The sequence below is a fragment of the Astyanax mexicanus genome, chromosome 17 (assembly GCF_023375975.1).
Source record: "Astyanax mexicanus isolate ESR-SI-001 chromosome 17, AstMex3_surface, whole genome shotgun sequence".
Classification (NCBI taxonomy): Eukaryota; Metazoa; Chordata; class Actinopteri; order Characiformes; family Acestrorhamphidae; genus Astyanax; species Astyanax mexicanus.
In genome coordinates this window covers 40620489-40641704 of record NC_064424.1, presented here as the reverse complement: position 1 = coordinate 40641704, position 21216 = coordinate 40620489, and the positions used below count along the sequence as shown (strand labels likewise).

At 36.5% G+C, this 21216-nt stretch overlaps 2 protein-coding genes across 2 annotated transcripts in view; both read left to right on the top strand.

Annotated features, from left to right (window-relative positions):
* mamdc4 (MAM domain containing 4) overlaps positions 1-21216 on the top strand; it is a 173389-nt gene that overhangs the window by 138722 nt on the left and 13451 nt on the right. The gene's annotated exons all lie outside the window — the stretch shown is intronic.
* Positions 1-21216, top strand: part of arrdc1b (arrestin domain containing 1b) — a 97769-nt gene that overhangs the window by 63102 nt on the left and 13451 nt on the right. The window contains exons 3-5 of the mRNA XM_007246053.4: positions 8773-8823; positions 17835-17989; positions 20006-20188. Coding sequence (XP_007246115.1) covers positions 8773-8823; positions 17835-17989; positions 20006-20188 — 389 coding nt within the window. The remainder of the gene's footprint in view (positions 1-8772; positions 8824-17834; positions 17990-20005; positions 20189-21216) is intronic.

Here is a 21216-nt window from a genome sequence, read left to right as displayed (position 1 = left end):
CATGGCTTTTCTTTGGACAGTGACTCTAAAAGTTTGCCTGTTGTCACAGAATAGAACGGCACCAGTAAGAGCAGGGTCTATTAGCATGGCTTTCTCTGTGACTTTCTGTTTTTTTCCTGTCTGTCTGTTCTGATTGTGTCACAATCAGGTTTGATGCTTTCAGATGGAATGATTAGACTTTATCTAAGCAGGAAATGACTCTTTTTCTCCATGTGTTCTGTACAGGCACGGTGTGACCTGTAGGTGTTTCTGGTATTCTTGTGTGTGTGTGTGTGTGTGTGTGTGGTTATTTAGAGCCTGTTGAAACTGATGATTTTAGTGGAAATTCAATACTCCTGCACACCCAGTCTTGTGTGTGCTGTGGACCAAATAATCCATCCAGAAAAACTCACGTCTGTGTTTAATGGTTAACACTGGGTCTATAGGGAGCTTTTTTACAGGCTTCTTTGTTTATTTGCTGCTTTTCCTGTACAAATATATAAATATATGTTTATTTGCAGAAAATGAGAAATGGCTGAACACAGTTTTCATGCATATTGGCATGTTCTCTTCCACCAGTCTTACACACTGCTTTTGGATAACTTTATGCCTTTACTCCTGGTGCAATAATTCAATTTCATTTTTAAGCTGTATATTAATGGTCAATCGATTAACTGCAATTAATTACACTTGTTCTTCTTAAGACGCACATTTTTTATAGTTGATATTTAAAAGTAAATAAAAAAATGAATGTAAGAAATGTAATATGCAATATCTTCATTAATTGCACCAGTAAGAGCAGAGTGTGAAGGTTCAAGTTTTGCTCAAACTATTGCAATGCACACAACATTATGGGTGACATACCAGAGTTCAAAAGAGGACAAATTGTTGGTGCACGTCTTGCTGAAGCATCTGTGACCAAGACAGCAAGTCTTTGTGATGTATCAAAAGCCACGTTATCCAGGGTAATGTCAGCATACCACCAAGAAGGACCAACCACATCCAACAGGACTAACTGTGGACGCTGTAAGAGGAAGCTGTCTGAAAGGGATGTTCGGGTGCTAACCCGGATTGTATCCAAAAAACATAAAACCACGGCTGATCAAATCACGGCAGAATTCAATGTGCACCTCAACTCTCCTGTTTCCACCAGAACTGTCCGTCAGACAATAAATTATTGTGGTCTAAAACCAGGTTTCAGTTTCATTGTCCAACCCCTGTATATTAGTGGTTTTAATTAAAATACTAGTATACACTTGTATGTTTGAAGGGAGATTGTTTACTTGGAGCTTTTCTCCCTAAATAAAAAGTTAGAAACAGGGTTCATGTTTTTGTTATATTGTATAGGCTACATTTTGTCAGGTTAGTTTCACACTGTATTTTTGTATTTTAGGGACTAAGAGTATCAGTTGAGGAATCTGTATATCTCTATCTCTGTTCATCTGTCTCGCGCTGTCTCTCGTTGAGGCTGTGTAGACTCTGTGTGTTTCTCGACTTCGAGGAAGTGTGAGCTCTTGGCTGATGTGCTCTGACACATCTCTGGTAGTGAGAGTGCTTGTTAGTGTACATGCTCTGGCTTGTCTTACCACTACTCCCCAGCAGACCTTTCAGCACCGGGAGCCTTCAGAGGCAGGACCGGGACAGATGTGCTGCCTAATAACTCCTCCGAGCCTGCGGCCCAACAAAGGCAGTGAGTGTATTCACGCTTTCTGCCAGCAGCTAATGCTGTGCACCCATTAACGGTTTGGGTTGCAGGATCCAGAGTGCAGCAGTGTGTATCCAGCCTGCAGAAGAAGCAGAGTGCTGGAGGGGCTATTGCTTCTCTATGCTGGACCGGGGTGGAGTGGTCAGCGCTGTAGCCAATGCCTTTCTGCAGGAACAGAGTGCTGAATTGTGTTTTTTTTTTTTCTTAAAGGAGACCTCTAGTTTAAAGTTAAATTAAATTTTGTTGTAGTAAAACATGATAAAAAGTGCTTACCTTTGTTGAATAGCCCACCACCGCTCTCGCACAGCTTTCTGAGATACAGTAGTATTGTGCTTTGGGTCCAGCACTCTGTAAAACGGCCACTTCCGGGCAAATTTGGCCCCAATAAATCACTTTTTATATCATTATCCAGGCTCAAAGTAGCCCCACACCACATTGGTAGAATCCGGAGAGCCATTAATAACTTAAAAAGTACACAAGAAGCTTATTAAAAAACACTGTTTACATCCTATACCGCTAGCATTCAGCTCCGAGCACCGCCATCATTCTACTGATAATTCATAGACATATATTCATAGACTCTGCATAACCTGCTTACTGGTGTAGCAGCCAGCACCCAGTGCATTTATTTATACTGAGTAAGGTGTTTAATTTAACTATTATAATCACAACCCTACCAATTTAACCGGATTTTCACACAATTTGTTTTGTTACAAACAGCAGAGATGTAGTAATGATTCAGGACACACATTACAAATACATGCTTTCATTTTATTGATGCCTCATTTTAATTGTCAGAGCTCTTCAAGGATTCGACCAAGGAGATGTAAAGCTACTTTGAGCCTGGATAATGGTGTAAAAAAAAAAATCAGTTATCAGAGCAAAATATGTGTAAAAAGTGTTTACCCCCTAAAGCTAATAACTTGCAATCAAGCTTTACCAATAACTGGCAATGAGTCTTTCACGTCTCTGTGGAGGAATTTTGGTCCACTCGTCTTTACCGAATTGTTTTAATTCAGCTACATTGGCCACTCCAAAACCTTTATTTACTTTATTTAAGCCATTCAGAGGTGGACTTGTCTGTGTGCCTTGGACCATTGTCCTGCTGCAGAACCCAAGTACGCCTGAGCTTGAGGTCACAAACAGATGGCCGGACATTCTCCTTCAGGATTGTCTGGTCAAAAGAAGAATTCCTGTTTCATCTATTACAGCAGGGGTGTCCAAACTGTTTTTGTTGGGGGCCAGAAGGAGAAATATATTTGAAGTCACGGGCCACACTCAAATAATGAAATATACCACTTTAGATAATACTTTTTTCCTGATTATTTGATTTACACTTGATTTTCCATTTTACTTGACTTACTATCTTTATCTTTGACAGCGCAGCACCATCTCCGTTTTTGTGCGCTAGAAATGCGCACCCTCTCTGCTTATAGACTCTTTTGCCCCGTTTTTCTGCGCTAGAAATGCGCACTGTCTCCGCTTTTAGACTCTTTGGCCCGATTTTCTGCGCTAAAATGCGCACTCTCTCCGCTTTTAGACTCTTTGCGCTGTTTTTCTGCTCTAGAAATGCGCACTCTCTCCGCTTTTAGACTCTTTGGCCCCATTTTCTGCGCTAAAAATGCGCACCCTCTCTGCTTTTAGACTCTTTGGCCCGATTTTCTGCTATAGAAATGCACACTCTCTCTGCTTTTAGACTCTTTTGCCCCGTTTTTCTGCGCTTTTTATGTTATTTTTGTATTGCTGTGTGTATTTGTGTGTTTTCAAAAAGACAAGCAGCAGCAGGAAGAATCATGCGCTCTGTATTATACGCCTTTTGCTTTTTCTCTCAGCACCACGCCTGTGTCTGTTCAGTGTTATGTAATGCAGCCCTGCCTTAATGTCCTAAATTATTAACTCGATTATTGATTAATCCGCTCCCCTCGCCCGCACTCTGTGCACTGTGAGCCTCTCCTGGTTTCAGTATTTCTTTATTGCCTGCATGCTTTTGCTTTTTCAGTTCTTTGGCCTTCTCTCTCTCTCGCGCTCTTTTTGTACTTCTCGTTTTTGAGGCTGAATAGTAATGTGGAATGCAAGCTACTGGAGGGGTGCCGGCACTACTGAGGGTATTAAGACGACGGCCCCCCTGTTGACCTCATTCAGACGGAGTTGTTTCTGTGTGTTCCAGGAGCCCGCCCAGGCTGTGTAGGGATGTGTGCTGGGTTTAGGTGGCTGGTTAAACCGGTCGTTAATAAAAAGGCTGCCAGGATCTCTGCTTCTGTTTGCTATAGTCTTTAAATACTATTGGAGGGAAGATACACACAAATAAATAAAGAATTAAAGAAAATACATAGGTATAATACTTAAAATAATAATTAAAATGCACAAAAAACAGCATCACAAGGCCAAGACATATTTTTTTACAAAATAAAAATGTTTTTACAGAGCTAAAACAATGCTACTGTACGCTGTGTGGCTCCTGTGAGCTGCTGCAGTGCCATTAACCAATCAATAAACAAAGAGCTTAAAGAGTCTATTTTTCCCCATGATCCCTCTGTACTGGAATATTGCTATAGTTTATTCTGAGGTAAAATAACAGGTCAGTAAATGGGCTTGTAAAACATCACATTGTAAAACATTTCCTTTCCAGCTAAGCTCACAAAGTTACTACAATACTTATTATATATATATATCATAGAACAGTTTAAAACGCATATTAAATGTATTCTTTTACATAGAAGTGAGCAATAAAATAAGTATTTTATTGGATTGTGGTAAACTTTGATATGTGTACCAACTGTATATTTAATTACAAATACTATAATTAATAAGTCTATTTAATTTAAAATATGCAACAAATAAATAAAAAACAACACTGTATTAGGGGTGGGCGATATGGCCCTAAAATAACATCAGGATATTTCATGGTATTTTACGATGAAGATACTCTAGGCAATATGAAAAAACCTTGAATTAAAAAAAAAAAATCAAGAATACACTTTTACATTTTTTTTATTTTTTGTTATTGCATACGATATGATATGACACACCCCTGAGATACTGAGATATTTTAAAAAATGCACTCAAAATATCTCCATATATCCAGGATTAAAGTAAATTAAATGATACTGGACAGATATAATCTGTTTCTAGTAGATATATAATGGGAAATGAAAACAATTTGATTTTGTTCTTTTGCTAAAAACAGCAATTAAAAAAATGGTACCCTGATGTGATAATTAGGGGTGGGTGAAATGGCAAGATATTTTAGGGTATAATATCGTTCATTATATTTAAAAATGTTGATGATACTATTGCATATGATGCATTGTGGCAGACCCCTACACTGTACTATATATGGGAGAGTATCGTGCAAACATTATAAAATATTATGATACAGTTTTTTTACTGTTTCACCCAGCTACATTATGGTGGCTTTATAATTTGATCTGTTATAATTATGATATAATATTGGATATCTAGTTCAGTACTTATAAGCCAATTCACATTTTTTCAGTTACGAAACACAGTGTCCGATACTGATACAAATCCTAAGACAAGAACTGTTTTATTTTTTTTATTATTTTTTTTTGTTTTGTTTTGTTTTGTTTCACATAATTATTTTATTTTATATTTCATTATAGTGTTGTAATTAACATCTGTTGGAGCAGAAATGTACTCTTTATGTACTTTAATTTGAATGCATTCCAAAGCAGTTTATTTATAACAGATTATACTTGGGCTGTAAATACTCCAACAGGCTGTGAAATCCATCATTTCCCGCTAAAGACAGGGACTGTTCAATAAGTATAACATAAAGTGAGCTACTATCTCTGTAATCTCTGTATTTTTTGGGTTGTCTGCTGAAGTTTTTTTTTTTTCTAAAAAGCATGAACGAGTGGTTCTCTCAGGTGGAGTCTCAGCTGGTGCTGATTAAACAGGTTTGATTACATGATAGCCGTACACCCAAGCCTCAGTTTGCTGGCTTTACTGGGTTGATTTTCTGCGTTTTTTTTAGACTAAAATATCTCCAAACAAACAGCATTTTACTCAAAACAACAAGTTAAGCTAATGCTAATGCTAATTCAGGTACAGGCTGAGGTAGCTATAGCTTGCTAACCTCCGGTGCCCCTTCATGTGAGACATCAGCAAATGCTTAACCCTTGTGTGGTGTTCGGGTCTGTGGGACCCGTTTTAATTTTTCATCAAATGATACTAAAAAAATATTTTTTCTAACTCAAACTCATTGGCATTGGCTCATTTTTTGTGAAAAACATATATCAAAACACATTTTCGATAAACACACACTGTACACCCCCCCCCCCCCTACACATTTATATTACATACAGTATGTTTGGCTAAGGGCTAATAAACATTGCTTCATTTGTAAATTTGAAACTAAACAAATGTTCTACTCATATCTTGAGTTAAATTCATTTTCTTTTACATTTTATTAAAAAACTAATAAAAAAAGAGTAGCACTTTTTGAAAGAAATTTAACATAAGAAAGGTAAAGGGCAAATATTAACCATTGCTTGAAATGTAGGTGAAGCAAGCATGTGTAAAGCATTTTAATGCAAAATTGCTTAATTCTGCTAAATTAAATATAAGTAACAAAGTAAATGAGTAACAAAATTATGAACACCACCAATGGCTAAACTGTACAATTCACATTACATTTAATTGCATTTTGGTGTTTCTACAGTGAAATATCTCCAAACAAACAACTTTTTTATCAGTCCCATCTCCAATCTTTAGTAAACAGGTTGTGAGAAACTTTTTTTTTGTTGCCAAATGTTCTTACAAGCTGCACAGATAAGAAGGAAACCCAGGAATATGATGAAGTGCTTATGCTGTGCTGAGCTGAAGTGGTATAAAAGTATAACACACTCTTCCAGTCCCCCCAAAACTGCCTGCTGTCCTCAAAACATCCTCAAATGCGAGTGTTGTCTATTTTCTCCTCATCCAGTGCTTTTCCTCAGGCTCTAAATCATTCAGCCGTACAGCGTGTACCTCCTGCACTCTACCACACTTCCTCCTTCAATCAAACGCATGAAAACCTGAGATTCTCAGGGTCTGTTCAAGTAGGAAGTCAGAAATAGCACAGGCAGTTTTCTGCATTGTTTTATGATTTTTATTAATGTTAAAACAGTTTACGCTGCTTTGAAAAGTAAACTGATAAGCTGCTGTATACTGTCATTATCACTGGCCTGGTCTGTGTTTTAAGAGCCGGCAGACGGCTGCTGTTTCTGCACGTTCACAAGATCAGAGCTCTTCTCCTCATCATTTCCTCTAACAGACCTCTTCCTGTCTCAGACACTCCTTCATGTAAACAAGAGGAGATTTGTGCAATAGCGCTCAGGCCGCTGTAATCGTATTTAAATGGCAACTCGTAAAGCTGCTCTGCACGACATGTTTCCAGAGAGCACGTACAGAACAGAACAGAATTAAACATGTTCGAGGCCTTTGTAGACATACAACACATTATATATGTGTTATATATGTGTTAGGCTTACTTTTCTACTTTCCTTCTAAACCTGGGGAAAGTAGGTCATCCATATTTTTAAACATTTATAATTAAGATGCAAGTGTTTCTTGTCATTTTTAACTGCAGTGTTTTCTGTGTTGTCTGCCTCTGCATACATAAGTAACACCCAACTAACCACGTGTTATACCACATCAACCACCTGGCACCACCCTACCCAGCAGTTTTACCAATGACAAATCAGTACTGTTAGTGTAAAATTAACCACCAGGGATACAACAGTATAGCAATCACACAATATCACACTAATAATGCTGGAAAATAAAAACAGCTAATACAATTATTTAAAGTTAATTAAGCAGTGTCCAAAAACCTTCAGCTAAATGGTGGAATACCAATATTTTTGGAAAATAGAGCTGTGTCCAGATACTTTTGGATAAATGGCGGAGGACAAATACTTTTGGCTAAATGGTGGAGGATGGAAGGTTTTGGCTAATAGAACTGTGTCCAGATACTTTTGGCTAAATGGTGGAGGACAGATACTTTTGGCTAATAGAGCTGTGGTCAGATACTTTTGGCTTAATGTTGGAGGACAAATACTTTTGGCTAAATGGTGGAGGATGGAGGGTTTTGGCTAATAGAGCTGTTGTTCAGATACTTTTGGCTAAATAATGGAGGGAAATAGGATTTGGCTAAATGTTGCAATGAGGATAAATGTTGAAGGACAAATACTTTTGGCTAAATGGTGGAGGACGGAAGGTTTTGGCTAATAGTGCTGTGTCCAGATACTTTTGGCTAAATAGTGGAGGGCAATAGGATTTGGCTAAATGTTGCAATGAGGATAAATGCTGGAGCACAGATACTTTTGGCTAATAGTGCTGTGTACAGATACTTTTGGCTAAATGCTGGAGGACAAAATCTTTTGGTTAATGAAGAAATGCAAATACTGCTGACTAATAGAGCTGTCTCAATATGGCAACCTGTGCCTAAAAGCTGTGCATTCCATGGGTTTCTCACTCAGCTGGTGGGATGGAATGTACTTGTTTAGAACATTCTGTCATTCATTCATTCCTATGGAGAAGAGTTGTACAAGAACTTTACCAAAACCACACGTTAGACCAGTTCAGGAAGCATGTTTCCTAAAACTACACAAACATTCAGAAAAATGATTTTAAAAATGTGACCCGCAGAGCCCTTTAAAATGTTTGACAAATGTTTACGCACACATATGAATGGATTCCTGTGGGAAAAATGTCTGCTGTATGAAGACCATGCGTTGGATTGCTTTAAAACGCAGAAATAACGTAAATATTATATAAATAATCAGGGTCATATGATCCTGTAAAATATCCATGTTCTAACCGAAAAGCGGTGGGAGAAGAAGCTTAGATTTTGTGGCATGTGGCATAATAATAGAATAGTAGAATATGTAGGAGAAATGAGAAGATCAGTCAATTTTAAAGTTCCAAATTTTCCACAGATTCTTTGTACTTTCTAACTCTTCTGCATGGCTAAAATAACTTGGATAGATTTACAGTAGAGTGACTTCATGCATAATTATTACTTATCTTCACCCATGTTTCACTCTTTCTGATGTTATATCTCTGTGTGTCTTGTGTTGCAGGTACTCTACCACCCGGAGAGCACAACTTCCCCTTCCAGTTTCTCATCCCAGGTGAGATAAAGGATCAATGAACCTTTAATCTAATAATTATCTGAATACTCTTCAGAGCAAATACTCATCAATACTCAAATAAAGTAACTACTCTTTAATACTCAAATAAAGTAACTACTCTTTAATACTCAAATAAAGTAACTACTCTTTAATATTCAAATAGAGCAAATACTATTTAATACTCAAACAGAGAAAATATATTTAACATTTAATATATTTAACTCTTTAATTATTAAACAGAGCAAATACTCTAATATTCAGGGCAAATACTCTTTAATACTCAAACAGGGCAAATACTCTAATATTCAGGGCAAATACTCTTCAATACTTAAACAGGGCAAATACTCTTTAATTATTAAACAGAGAAAATACTATTTAATACTCAAATAGAGCAAATACACTTTAATATTCAGAGTAAATACTCTTTAATATTCAGAGCAAATACTCTTTAATACTCAAATAGAGCAAATACTATTTAATACTTAAAAAGAGAAAGTATATTTAATATTCAAATTGAGCAAATACTCTTTAATTATTAAACAGAGCAAATACTCTAATATTCAGAGCAAATACTCTTTAATACCCAAACAGGGAAAATACTCTTTAATTATTAAACAGAGAAAATACTAATTAATACTCAAATAGAGCACCTACTCTTTAATATTCAGAGCAAAAACTATTTATTACTTAAACAGACCAAAAACTATTTAATATTTGAACAGAGCAAATACTCTTTAATATTCAGAGCAAATACTCTTTAATACTCAAATAAAGCAAATTCTCTTTAGTACTTAAACAGAGCAAATACTATTTAATACTCAAATAAAGAAAGTATATTTAATATTCAAATGGAGCAAATACTCTTTAATTATTAAACAGAGCAAATACTCTAATATTCAGAGCAAATACTCTTTAATACCCAAACAGGGAAAATACTCTTTAATTATTAAACAGAGCAAATACTCTTTAACACTCAAACAGACCAAAAACTATTTAATATTTGAACAGAGCAAATACTCTTTAATATTCAGAGCAAATACTCTTTAATACTCAAATAAAGCAAATTCTCTTTAGTACTCAAATAGAGCAAATACTATTTAATTCTCAAACAGAGAAAATATATTTAGCATTCAAATTGAGCAAATACTCTTAAATTATTAAACAGAGAAAATACTCTTTAATACTCAAATAGAGCAAAAACTATTTAATATTCGAACAGGGCAAATACTCTTTAATATTCAGAGCAAATACTCTTTAATACTCATCATGATTGAGTAGTGTTTAGGATATGATGATCATGCTTTTTCATAATGATTTTTTTTACACACACTTTGATCAGCGTTTTTTTAGCACTGATGATACTGTATTGTCCATATGCTCAAAAAAAGCATAATGTCGATGCAATTATAAAAATGCTTCAAATATCATCATCTTGCCCAGCTCTACATAATAGAAACATTGAATTGGTCATTTCCATTAGCATGTTTATTAAACCCAGGGAAAAGTTTAGTGTAAAATAACAGGAGGGTTAGATGTTCCTGTCTGTTGGGAAGGAACTGTTTCAGTACAATATATTTTTTTGGACTCTCTGTATTTTACAGGTTACTGTTTATCTTTGTTCCAAATAGAGTTCAGTTCAGACAATCAGAAAAGACGGGATTTGCCAAGGCCACCTGATCTCTGCAGGCTTGGCTGATAATGGTGGAAATCCCCATCCTTTTCCTTCCTGACTGATGTGTTTCTGAAAGGATCTGTAGAATTTACAGAAAGTGACATTTCACTTCTTCTGAGAATAGTGAGGAGCTCTAATAGGAGTGTTCTGTAATGTGTGAAGAGCAGTGGATGCAGGTGTGAGGTCAAAAAAGCCCCAAGTCTCTAAACCTTCCAGTTCTGCTGCTGCTGCAGCAGCATTCTGCACAACAGCTCCTTGGCTCCCCAGGCCATCCACAGTGGTGGTCACTAATGTTTTTTAAGGTGTTGTAATGTAATGTAATTATGTGCAACAGCCTTTTGTTGGTGGAACCAGTTTTCTGTGTTGGATTTTATGAAGTTATGTTTGTTGTCCCTGCTCGAGCTTAGATCAGGCCCAAAAATTCAACCCAACACGGCCAAAGCCCATGCACGTTCTGCCCGAGCAAGACCCAACCCATAAGCTGTCATTATGAGCCCGAGACCGATTAAAACCCAACATTGATCAATGTTATTTAACATTGCAACACTGAAGAAGCATAGACCTATTATTATTTAAGAAAAATATTTATTAAGAACAGCTACTCACAGCGCTGCAATGCAGACAGTGCGTAATGCAGACATGTGGAGGAGCTCACGTGTGTTTGAGCCCCAGAGCTGCGTGATTATAACATTCTAACTTGAGCAATTTTTATTCAAAACACAGTTTTTGTTACATATCTATATTGTGATCACGCTATAGTTTTATATATAATAAATATAGCATTAAAAAACAGATGCCTACATCACAGACCATTTTCTTAAGCCCGACCTGACTCGGCCCGAGGAAAGTGGTGGGAAATCTCGGGTCGGGTCGGGTCGGGTTAGGGCAGAGAATCTAAGCTCTACTCCCTGCTGAGTAGTATTAATAAGCTTTAATCATCTGATTCAGTTAACAGCTATGCTGAACTTGTCAAGAGTTATTACTTGAATTTGTTGTGAAGAGGTAGAGTTGGTTTAGAGTGAATAGTCCAATTTCAGTAATGTTCTAATCCATAGTATGGCAAGAACTACTCAACTAAGTAAAAAAAATACTTTAAGAAATAAAGGTCAGTCAATACAAAACATTCCAAGAGCTTTAAAACTATCTTCAAGTGTGGTCACAAAAACCATCAAAAACATTATGATGAAACTGGCTCTCATCAGGACCGCCCCAGGAAAGGAACAACAAAAGTTACCAGCCTCAAAAACTGCAAGTTAACAGCTCCCCAGATAAGAGCACCTAAACAGAGCTTCACAGAGTATTTTGGTTTGTTTAACACTTTTAAGTTACTACCCGACTCTATGTGTTCCTTCATAGTCTGGATCACTTCAGTATTCATTTGCAATAAAGGGAAACAATTCAAACTAGCAAAATTGAATGAGAAGGTCCAGACTTTTGACTGCTACTGCATATTTTTGAGTGCCTTTTGAATACAGAGTGAACGTACTGACACATTAATTCACATTAATGAGAAATATTAATGTCAGCAATGATTATTGACATTATGCCCATATATTGTACTGTAACATAATTATTGTGACAGGTCTATTTTAGCCCACCTCATTTAACTCATCAGTAGATACCTAGTCCTTCTCAAGCTGCACTAAATGGTGTAGTGCAGAATAAACAGTACAGGACTCAGTGCAGTTCAATGCGCCTTCATGACCTCAGTTTGACATCCTCAGATTATGGTAATAGCATTAGTGCTTGCACACTGTGCCCTCTGCTGTCTGACTGCAGAAGCGCATACTGGGAGACAAATCCTGCTCATTTTAGCAGATATGTAGCTTTTAAAGCCTTTAATTAGGATGAGCATGTCTTATATTAAAGGGCCTAGGAATGTGAGATATAAAATACAAATCTATAAAATTTTAAATTTAGATTTTATTTAGTGAAGACATTTAGATTTTTTATGTTTTTTAAAAAGGGAGCATCCTCAAGTGCACACACAAAGTCCATCAAAAAACGTTATAATAAAACTAGCTCTCATCAGGACCACCCCATGAAAGTAAGGCCATGAGTTACCTCTGTTGAACAGAGATTCGGAAATTGCTTTTATTCAGTAAATACATTTGTTTTTAATGTCTGCACAAATATATATAAGCATACATGACCTTGAATCACCTTGAGCGCATGATTACTTGCAATTACATACATTTCTACCTGTATTTTCTTGAGATAAGAGTATTATACAAGCCATCACTGGTTAGACTCCTGCGTGATCAGTGGAGATTAAAGGAGAGGAAGCAGCAGTAGTGGTCAGCCTGTCTAGACAGCAGCACAGAGCTGAATTTAGCCTGAGGAAAGGATTGATGGCGATTCTGTCTAACTGACTGGCTGGATTCTCTGTGTCTGGATCACCACCACTACTTAAATTACAGTTCTAACAACAGGCTTTTCTATAAGAATGCTCAGTTTAAGCAGCTTGTCTACCAGTTTAGTTGGCTGTGTGCTCTAAACTGTTCACTCTATAGAGTTTTCAGTAACACTTTCTATGAATGTCATCTCTATAATACTTTATAAACATACCCAGGGGCCCTGAGTGGTCCAGTGGTCTAATGCACAGCCACTATGAGCGGGAGGACGCAGGTTCGAATCCCGTTCATGTAGCTCTGCCATCAGCTGCCGGTGCCCAGAGGGAGCAAAATAAGCCTTGCTCCCTCCGGGTGGGTAGATGGCGCTCTCTCTCCCCATCACGCTCAAAGGTGGCACTGGACGGCACGAGGCGTCTGTGAGACGATGTATCAGAATCTAGTTGCTGCGCTATAGCCGCTCAGGCAATGATGAAGAAAGAAAGATTCTACTCATGATTCCAAACATACCAGCTCATCCGTGAAACACAGTGGGGGTAGTGTCATGGCTTAATCTTGCATATCTTATTCTGGGATGGACTCATTAATCTTAATTGATGTAAAGTGAACTCAGACTGTGTGGGAGTCATTACAAATAAAGCATTTGCAAATAAAGATAAGTCTTATTTACTTTAATTTCCTTTAAGTTTATCTGTTCCAATACTTTTGCTCACAGGAAAAATAGAAAGGTTCAGACAGAAGGTGCTATCTTCTAAACTGTGTATCAGATCTTTTGTCTCATATTAATCTACAGCAGAAATAAATGAATCAGCCTCACTGTTCCAATACTTTTGGAGGAAACTGTAAATACCTGTGGTCACCCAGTCTAGACAATAGCTCTAGACAATGAACTCAGCCAGAGAAAAGGCTTAATGTGGATCATCACCACTACTTACATTACAGTTCTAACAAAAGGCCTTTTTATAAGAAGGCTTGATAACACTTTACAATAGGAAAAAATATTAAGTAACAGTACTTACGCCGGAATTTCTCAAATAGTTATTAAGTGTAGAGGTGAAGAGATGCGTCAGAAAAAGCTGGTCAGAAGTGCGGGGTGCGTAGTTGATGTGGAGATGGACTCGGTGGTTTCAGTGGCAGGTTCCTGTGACAGAGCTGCTCTTCAGACAGACTCAGGAGATCTTTTGTCCCCAGTGGAGCCGGAGGAGAGAGGAGGACAGTTGAGGAAAAAGCCTCACATGCTTTTTTAATCACAGCCTATTTTATCTGTACTATAATCACTCGCTGTACAACGTACAAGTGTTGTCATATCGGCTGACACTGGCTTTCCCTTTTACCTTAGTTATTCTATATTACTGCACTACTTCCTATCTTTGGTTATGTTACTTTTATACTTTGTATAGTTTAGTATTGTTTATATTTATATATTCTTGCATATATTCGTTTACTTAACCCTTTCAGACCCTGCGTTTATTATAATGGACATCATGTATTTTCTTTATTTTAAAATCGTTTGTTGAACATGAAACTAATTGAGTGCTGTTGGTCATCAGAATAGACCATGAACCAGCCAATCAACAAGCTTATAATCCAAAGAAACAGTAGAATTAGCTTGGCCTCATCACCTGCAAAAACATTGGAAAAGCAGTAGTACTAGAGCCATTGAGGAAAAGTAACAGCTCATTTTTACTAATTTATTTAATGCGATTTAGAGCACTTTTAATATTTTTTTTTACTGTTTAGGCCTGGTTTATGAAATGTAAAGGTAGATATGAAATATAAAATCGTAAAAAACTATGAAATATTTTAGTTGGTTGTATGTATTTACTATATAGGGTTTACAGTTGAATATTTGAATATTTAATATTTAATTCAGTGCATTGCAGACAGAAAACAGCATTCATACATTTTTTTCCATCACTGGAGATAATTCAGGTCTGAAAGGGTTAAACTTATCTTGAGGTTACAGCTTTTATTATTTATATTTTATAAGGCATAGTTAATTTTCCAAGCCTCAGTTAGCATCTTTTATAGTTTTATATATTTTTACTGTGCTTCTTATCGATCTTGTCTATCTTGTCACTAGTTAAGACATTATTAAACATTACTCAGTTCTAAAGCGTAAATAATAATAATAATGAAAAAATAATGATGTCTTAACTAATGGCAGTTACTAATTAGTAGAAACATTACTTATCCATATTTATTTATTTTGTTTATTACTGCGGTATGTATTGTTAATTGTGATCATTATTGTAAAGTGTTACTGAAAGCTCTGGAATTAACTGCATTTGAGAGGCAGAGTGAGTGAAATTCCACTGAAAACATCAATCTACACTCTCCCTGAGTGATGTTATTGACTGAAGCTTCCAGGCCTTTTGTTATGAAACTGCTGATTAGTCATTTTGTTGATGGCACTTCAGAAGCACTTGATGTATTTAACCTGAAAACTGCAGTGAGCTGGATGTTCTTTAAATATATATTGTGTTTTATTGGATGATGATGCACATTTTTCCATCATGCTCACTTTTCTGTTCTCCTACCAAACCGTCCAATAGTGAACAGACCTTCCCTCAGTTTCTAGTTGGAATTTTCAGTCTGTTTTTTCTCCAGTCTTCCTGTTTGTCTTTGTCATCCGCCTCCATTAATAGCTCCCCAAAATGAGCCCCTGCAAGTCACTGTCGTATCTCTGTGAAGGAAGAGGCCGTTTAGAGCAGATAGATCTCCTCCACTGACAGTGCTATATCCGGCTCTGACTAATTAGCTCTAGTCTCCTTCTCTCTGCTCAGCCCAGCTCACTGCTTTAGATCACTGTACCCAGCGTCTCAGAGAATAGACACAATACTACAGTGCTGTGAAAAAGTATTTATTGCTTTTTTGCATCTCAAACTGACGTTAATATCAGTCAAAGATAACCTGAGTAAATATAAAAAGCAGTTTTTCAAATGAAAGTATTATTTATTAAAGGAAAAAAAGCAATCCAAACCAAGCTGGCTTTATGTGAAAAAGTAATTTTCTAAGGCTTTGTGACTCCAGTGAACCACAGTGAGAGCTATTATTCACAAATGAAGAAAACATGGAACAGTGATTAACTTTCCCAGGAGTGACTGGCCTTTCAAGATTACTCCAAAAGGGCATGGACAACTCATCCAGGAGGTCACAAAAGAACTTAGAACAACATTTAAAGAACTGCAAGCAATGCTTGACTCAGTTAAGGACACATTTGCAAAAAAAAAATACTTTGGGAAATATTCTTTGGACTGATGAGACAAAAGGGGAACTTTTTGGAAGGTGTGTGTCCCGTTATATCTGGTATAAAACTAACACATAATTTTAGAAAAAGAGCATCATACTGAATGTAAAACATGGTGGTGGTAGTGTGATTGTCTTGGGCTGTTTTGCTGCTTTAAGGTTTACACAACTTGCTGTAACAGATGGAACCAGGAATTATGCTGTCTACCAGACAATCCTGAAGGAGAATTTCCGGCCATCTGTTTGTGACCTCAAGCTCGGGCATACTTGGGTTCTGCAGCAGGACAATGATCCAAAGTACACCAACAGGACCACCTCTGAAAGGCTTGATTAAAGTTGTTAATGGCATGGGTGGCACAACCAGTTATTAGGTTTAAGGGTAAACACTTTTACATTTATGGTTTGGTATAGGTTGGTTTGGATATTGATTTTTTTTTTTACCTTAATTAATGAAATTATAATTTAAAAACTGTTTATTTTTTTATATTTACTCAGGTTATATTTGTCTGGTATTAAAATATGTTTGTTAATCTGATGTAGGATGTAAAATGTAAGTATGATAAAAAATAATTATAATAAATCTGTAGGGGGCAAATACAAAAATGTATTTTCACAAGAATGTATTTGTACAGTGGTATGCAAAAGTTTGGGCACCCCTGATCATTTTATAAATCATTGGTTGTTCGGATCAGCAATTTCAGTTAAACATATATTAGAGCAGAAAGTGTGCAATGATTCTGTAAAATTTCACTTCTCAAATACCACTATGTCCATCTGCTATATGTTATATTTAATAGAACAACCAATGATTTATAAAGGAAAGAAATCATGAAAATGATCAGAGGTGCCCAAATTTTATTATACCACTGCATTCTGTTACTTTAAGTTTTATAAAGTGCAGACACAGCAATATATACACATTAGAAGTACTGCCAGTAGAATATGACCAATGCCTTTAATAGAAAAGTCAGTGCACTATTTGCAATATGGCAATATTTGAAATGCTAATGAGTATCTACTCTATATCCACTCATACAAGACTAGCCCCTCTTATATTTGAATAGGGAGAGACTAAAATACTGAAAACTACTGAAAATTTCTGATTACCATTTCAACAACATATTATAAATCACTGATAAAATCTGATAAAACCTCATGATTATTTTGCAGCTTTTTGCTCTATAATTCCTAAAAAAGCATGTTTTTTCAGCTTGTTCTGGCTCCTGCGCTTATGCACATCTCCATATAGAGCAGAGGCTTTCTGGCTACTGACTAATGTGCTGACCCTGCTCCACTCCCAGCTTAACCACAAAGCTGATTGGCTTTTTTTGACCTTTATGAGAACTCCTAATCATATTTCAGTCTCTTCATCAATACCACTTCTCATAAGACTGGCTAAAACCTATTGGCACCATGCCTATATATGCCAGGAGTGAGCTAAAAGGGGTATAATGCTCCAGTTTTAAATAGTGAAACAGTGTATCCTTTATTTCCAAAGAAACATTGAATGAACAGATTTCCCAATACTTTTGTCCATATAGTGCATGTAATTTCCAGATATATACCAAGCATATCAAGTCGTGCCAAGCAGTTTAAAGTATCTAGAAAGTACATTAGTGCAGTTTTCTAAAGAGTATTTGTAGTTCTAGAAGAAATTAATGAAGTATTTTAGTTTTTTGGTTTATTATGAGAACTAAATGATCAGAATAACAAACCTTTTAAATACTTCTCATTCTCAGAACATGCTCCCACCTCTTTCGAGGGTCCATTCGGGAAGATCGTGTACAGAATCAGGGCTGTAATAGACACACCACGCTTCTCGAAGGACTATAAGACCCAGAGACCCTTCTACCTGCTCAACATGCTGAACCTCAATGAGGTGCCTGATATAGAGGTGAGGAGTTTCAGAGTTCTTTATTAAATACAGAATAATACTGTGAATTACTATGGTGTAAAGTTGTAAATAAACAGAAAGCTAATTTGTAATAGATGAGGTAGTAAATTTTATCTATTTGAACAAATGGTAAGAATACTAAGTCTAATTAGTCTAAAAAAAGCTCCTTGTACAGGAAGTATGTGTTTATTTGCACTAATGTTAGAATATACTGTATATACCGTTGGGCTCTGCGCTTCTGTGCGTTCATGTGTTTGCACTGAGAGCGCCTGCACTTCCAAGATAGCAATGAACGTCTGACGGTTGACTGTTGTCTATGTTGTATTCAGTCAGCAGTGCACCTACACAGCAAAATTGACAGTGTCAAATTAACTCTGTAAGAGATTAATTTAACACTGTCCTAGATAACATATGGTCCCACTCACTATAGTGTTAAATCAACTCTACCACAAGAGTTAAAATTTTCAACACCGTATGGAATCATATATTAACCCTATGTAACTCACATCAGTGTTAATATTTTAGAGTTAATTCAACACTGTAGGGTTGGAAAACAAGGCAAAGCAACAATTGTTGATTAAATTTGTTTAAGTTGGTTTGAATTAATTTGTGTGTATTTTCTGACTTTCACCCAAAAAACTATATACCAGAGTATCTATAAAACATTATAAAATGTGAGCTATACCACAGAATAAATCTAATCTAATCTAAGCTTTATTTAGAACAAGAGAGACCATCAAAAACTGTCAAAAAAGCAGTGGTTCTCCCATAATAACTCAATAACTGGATGGAGACCCTTATCCACCATCCAACCCAACAATACCAAGAGGGTGAATAATAACGCTCCATCAGGAGAACCACCTCAACTAAGCTAAACCACACAAACACACACACACAGCAGAATCAAGAGGCGGAGCCTGGTAGAGTTGAATTTTAACTCTGAATAATAATATACACCAACTCTGTGGATTGTTTATCACTGAGGGTTGTTAGAAAAACTCCCAGAGTTAAAACTTGTTTACACTGTGATTTTTACACTGTGGATTTTACTGTGTGTTTTCCATTGCCAAGATAGCAATGCGTCAGAAATGTACCTGAACACACCTGATTTCCAGATCACCACGCCCATCAGCATAGATATATTCACAAGCAGCATTGTTATTTAAATGATGCAGGTGCAAAGCAGGAAACTAGATTGTTGGCAGGGCGTGAGATAGCAATGAGCAACTTGACAGTAAAATTTGGACACACGTCATCTCATTCAAAATATGTTTTCTTTCTTTTTATGATTTTTTACATTGTAAATTTAATATTGAAGACTATATTAAAGCTATACAGGAACACATACAGATTTTTTTAGCAAACAACAGCGTTAACCAAAATAGAATATTGTTTTGTTTTATACTTTAAAGTGCTACACATTTATCTTTAAGGACAGATCTGCAGACTCTTGGTGAGATTTTAATCTCAGTATCTTAATGAGGGAGAGTCACCTGGAATAGTTTTCTCAGCATCTTGAAGGAAGAAGTTCCTGGAGGTGCTGAACAGTAGTTGCTGTTTTTCCTTCACGCTGTGAAGCTCCAGCTCATCCCAATTAAATCACCTAAAATCACTCATCTCAGTTCATCAGGTTTAGATCAGGGGATAAATTATGAGGAGAAACCATTTTTACTGTTTATTACATAACTCTTAATGTGTCATTTAATTGGTTCCATGTCTTTAATATTAATCTACAATGTAGAAAAGAAAAAATAATAAAGATTAACATTGAATGAGAAGATGTGTCCAAACTGGTATTTTGTATTACATTTTGCAAGTTCAGTACATTACCTTTCTCTTTCAGATTTGATAGACTTTATCCTTAAACACATTTCTCGTGGGATTTTGTAGATATTTATACTTTAAATACCTGCAAACGTCATACCATTGTGTTCTGTTGAATCTCCAGGCGGAGAAGATATTTCTAGAACATGTTTGATTTGCCTTCCAATATCTAAAAATAATTTCCTCTCCCAGCAACCCAGCTGCGCTGTGACAACTAAGAAGTTCACCTACCTCCTAGTGAAGACGGGCACTCTGATGCTGAAGGCTCGCAGTGACCTGAGAGGATACACTCCGGGACAAATCATCAAACTGTCCACAGAGATACACAACAAATCCGGAAAAGACACAGGCTGTGTGATAGCCAGCCTCATACAGGTGGGAGACTTGAGCTTTAATACTAAACAAACATACAATAACATGCCAACAGGTTTAAATTATGTGACGATCAACGCAGGAAAGTACAACCTAACCAGACTGGAACATGTTCAGCATTATTCATGCTCGCCAGTTGTTTGCTGTCTTTAACAGTTGAACAGATAAAGCTACCGACTAACTGACATTAGTTTCACTTTCAAATCATGGACACAACACACTAAAACCTCAACCTATCCTTTATATTTGACAATATTTGAATAACTTTACATGTCCTTACTCATCTTAGGTTTATTAACTGAAATATAGTGCTTTAATCCATTGCTTTGCTTTGAACCACACTTGATCAGACATTTTAAGACCTTAATACAGAGATGCAATGGTCATGGTTTTTGGTGGGGTCCATTTTACTTGCGGGCCCCAAATGCCTTGAAACGGCCCTGCATGCCAAATAGCATTAAACAGGGACAAGAATTGCGTCCCATGAATTTTGACAAATTCTATCGAAGCTAAAGTAGGTTGAACTGACCTGTGGGATATGTGGGCGGGGTCTCCTCCATTAATTGGGATGTGATATTTACCAGAATCGTCGCAGTTACAACCATTAATAAACACTGTGCTGCTGTCCACTATGGGAGGTAATGCCGTCTATGAAGTATTCTCTGCAAACATGTGACACTGTGTATCGGGGAATGTTAAATGCCCAATAGGGGTGTTCCATATCGTGTCATACACAATATCGCAAAATTTTGACACAATTACATAAACTCCATATTCTGATAATAGATATTACAAATATTATTGAAAGCACAGTTTATTTTATCTTTGTTTTGCTATTTACTGTATTTACTTTAGATTTTCTTACATTCATATGCATGCATTAAACATGCTGCACTTTAGTCAAAGTTACTGTCTAGAAAGTGTGATTGTGTGTGTTCAGCCCGAGTGCTAGTTTTAGCCTGTTAGCTTGTTAGCTCACTAGCCTGTTATTGTTTTGGCTAAAAATAGTAACGCACAGTAACTTGGATAAA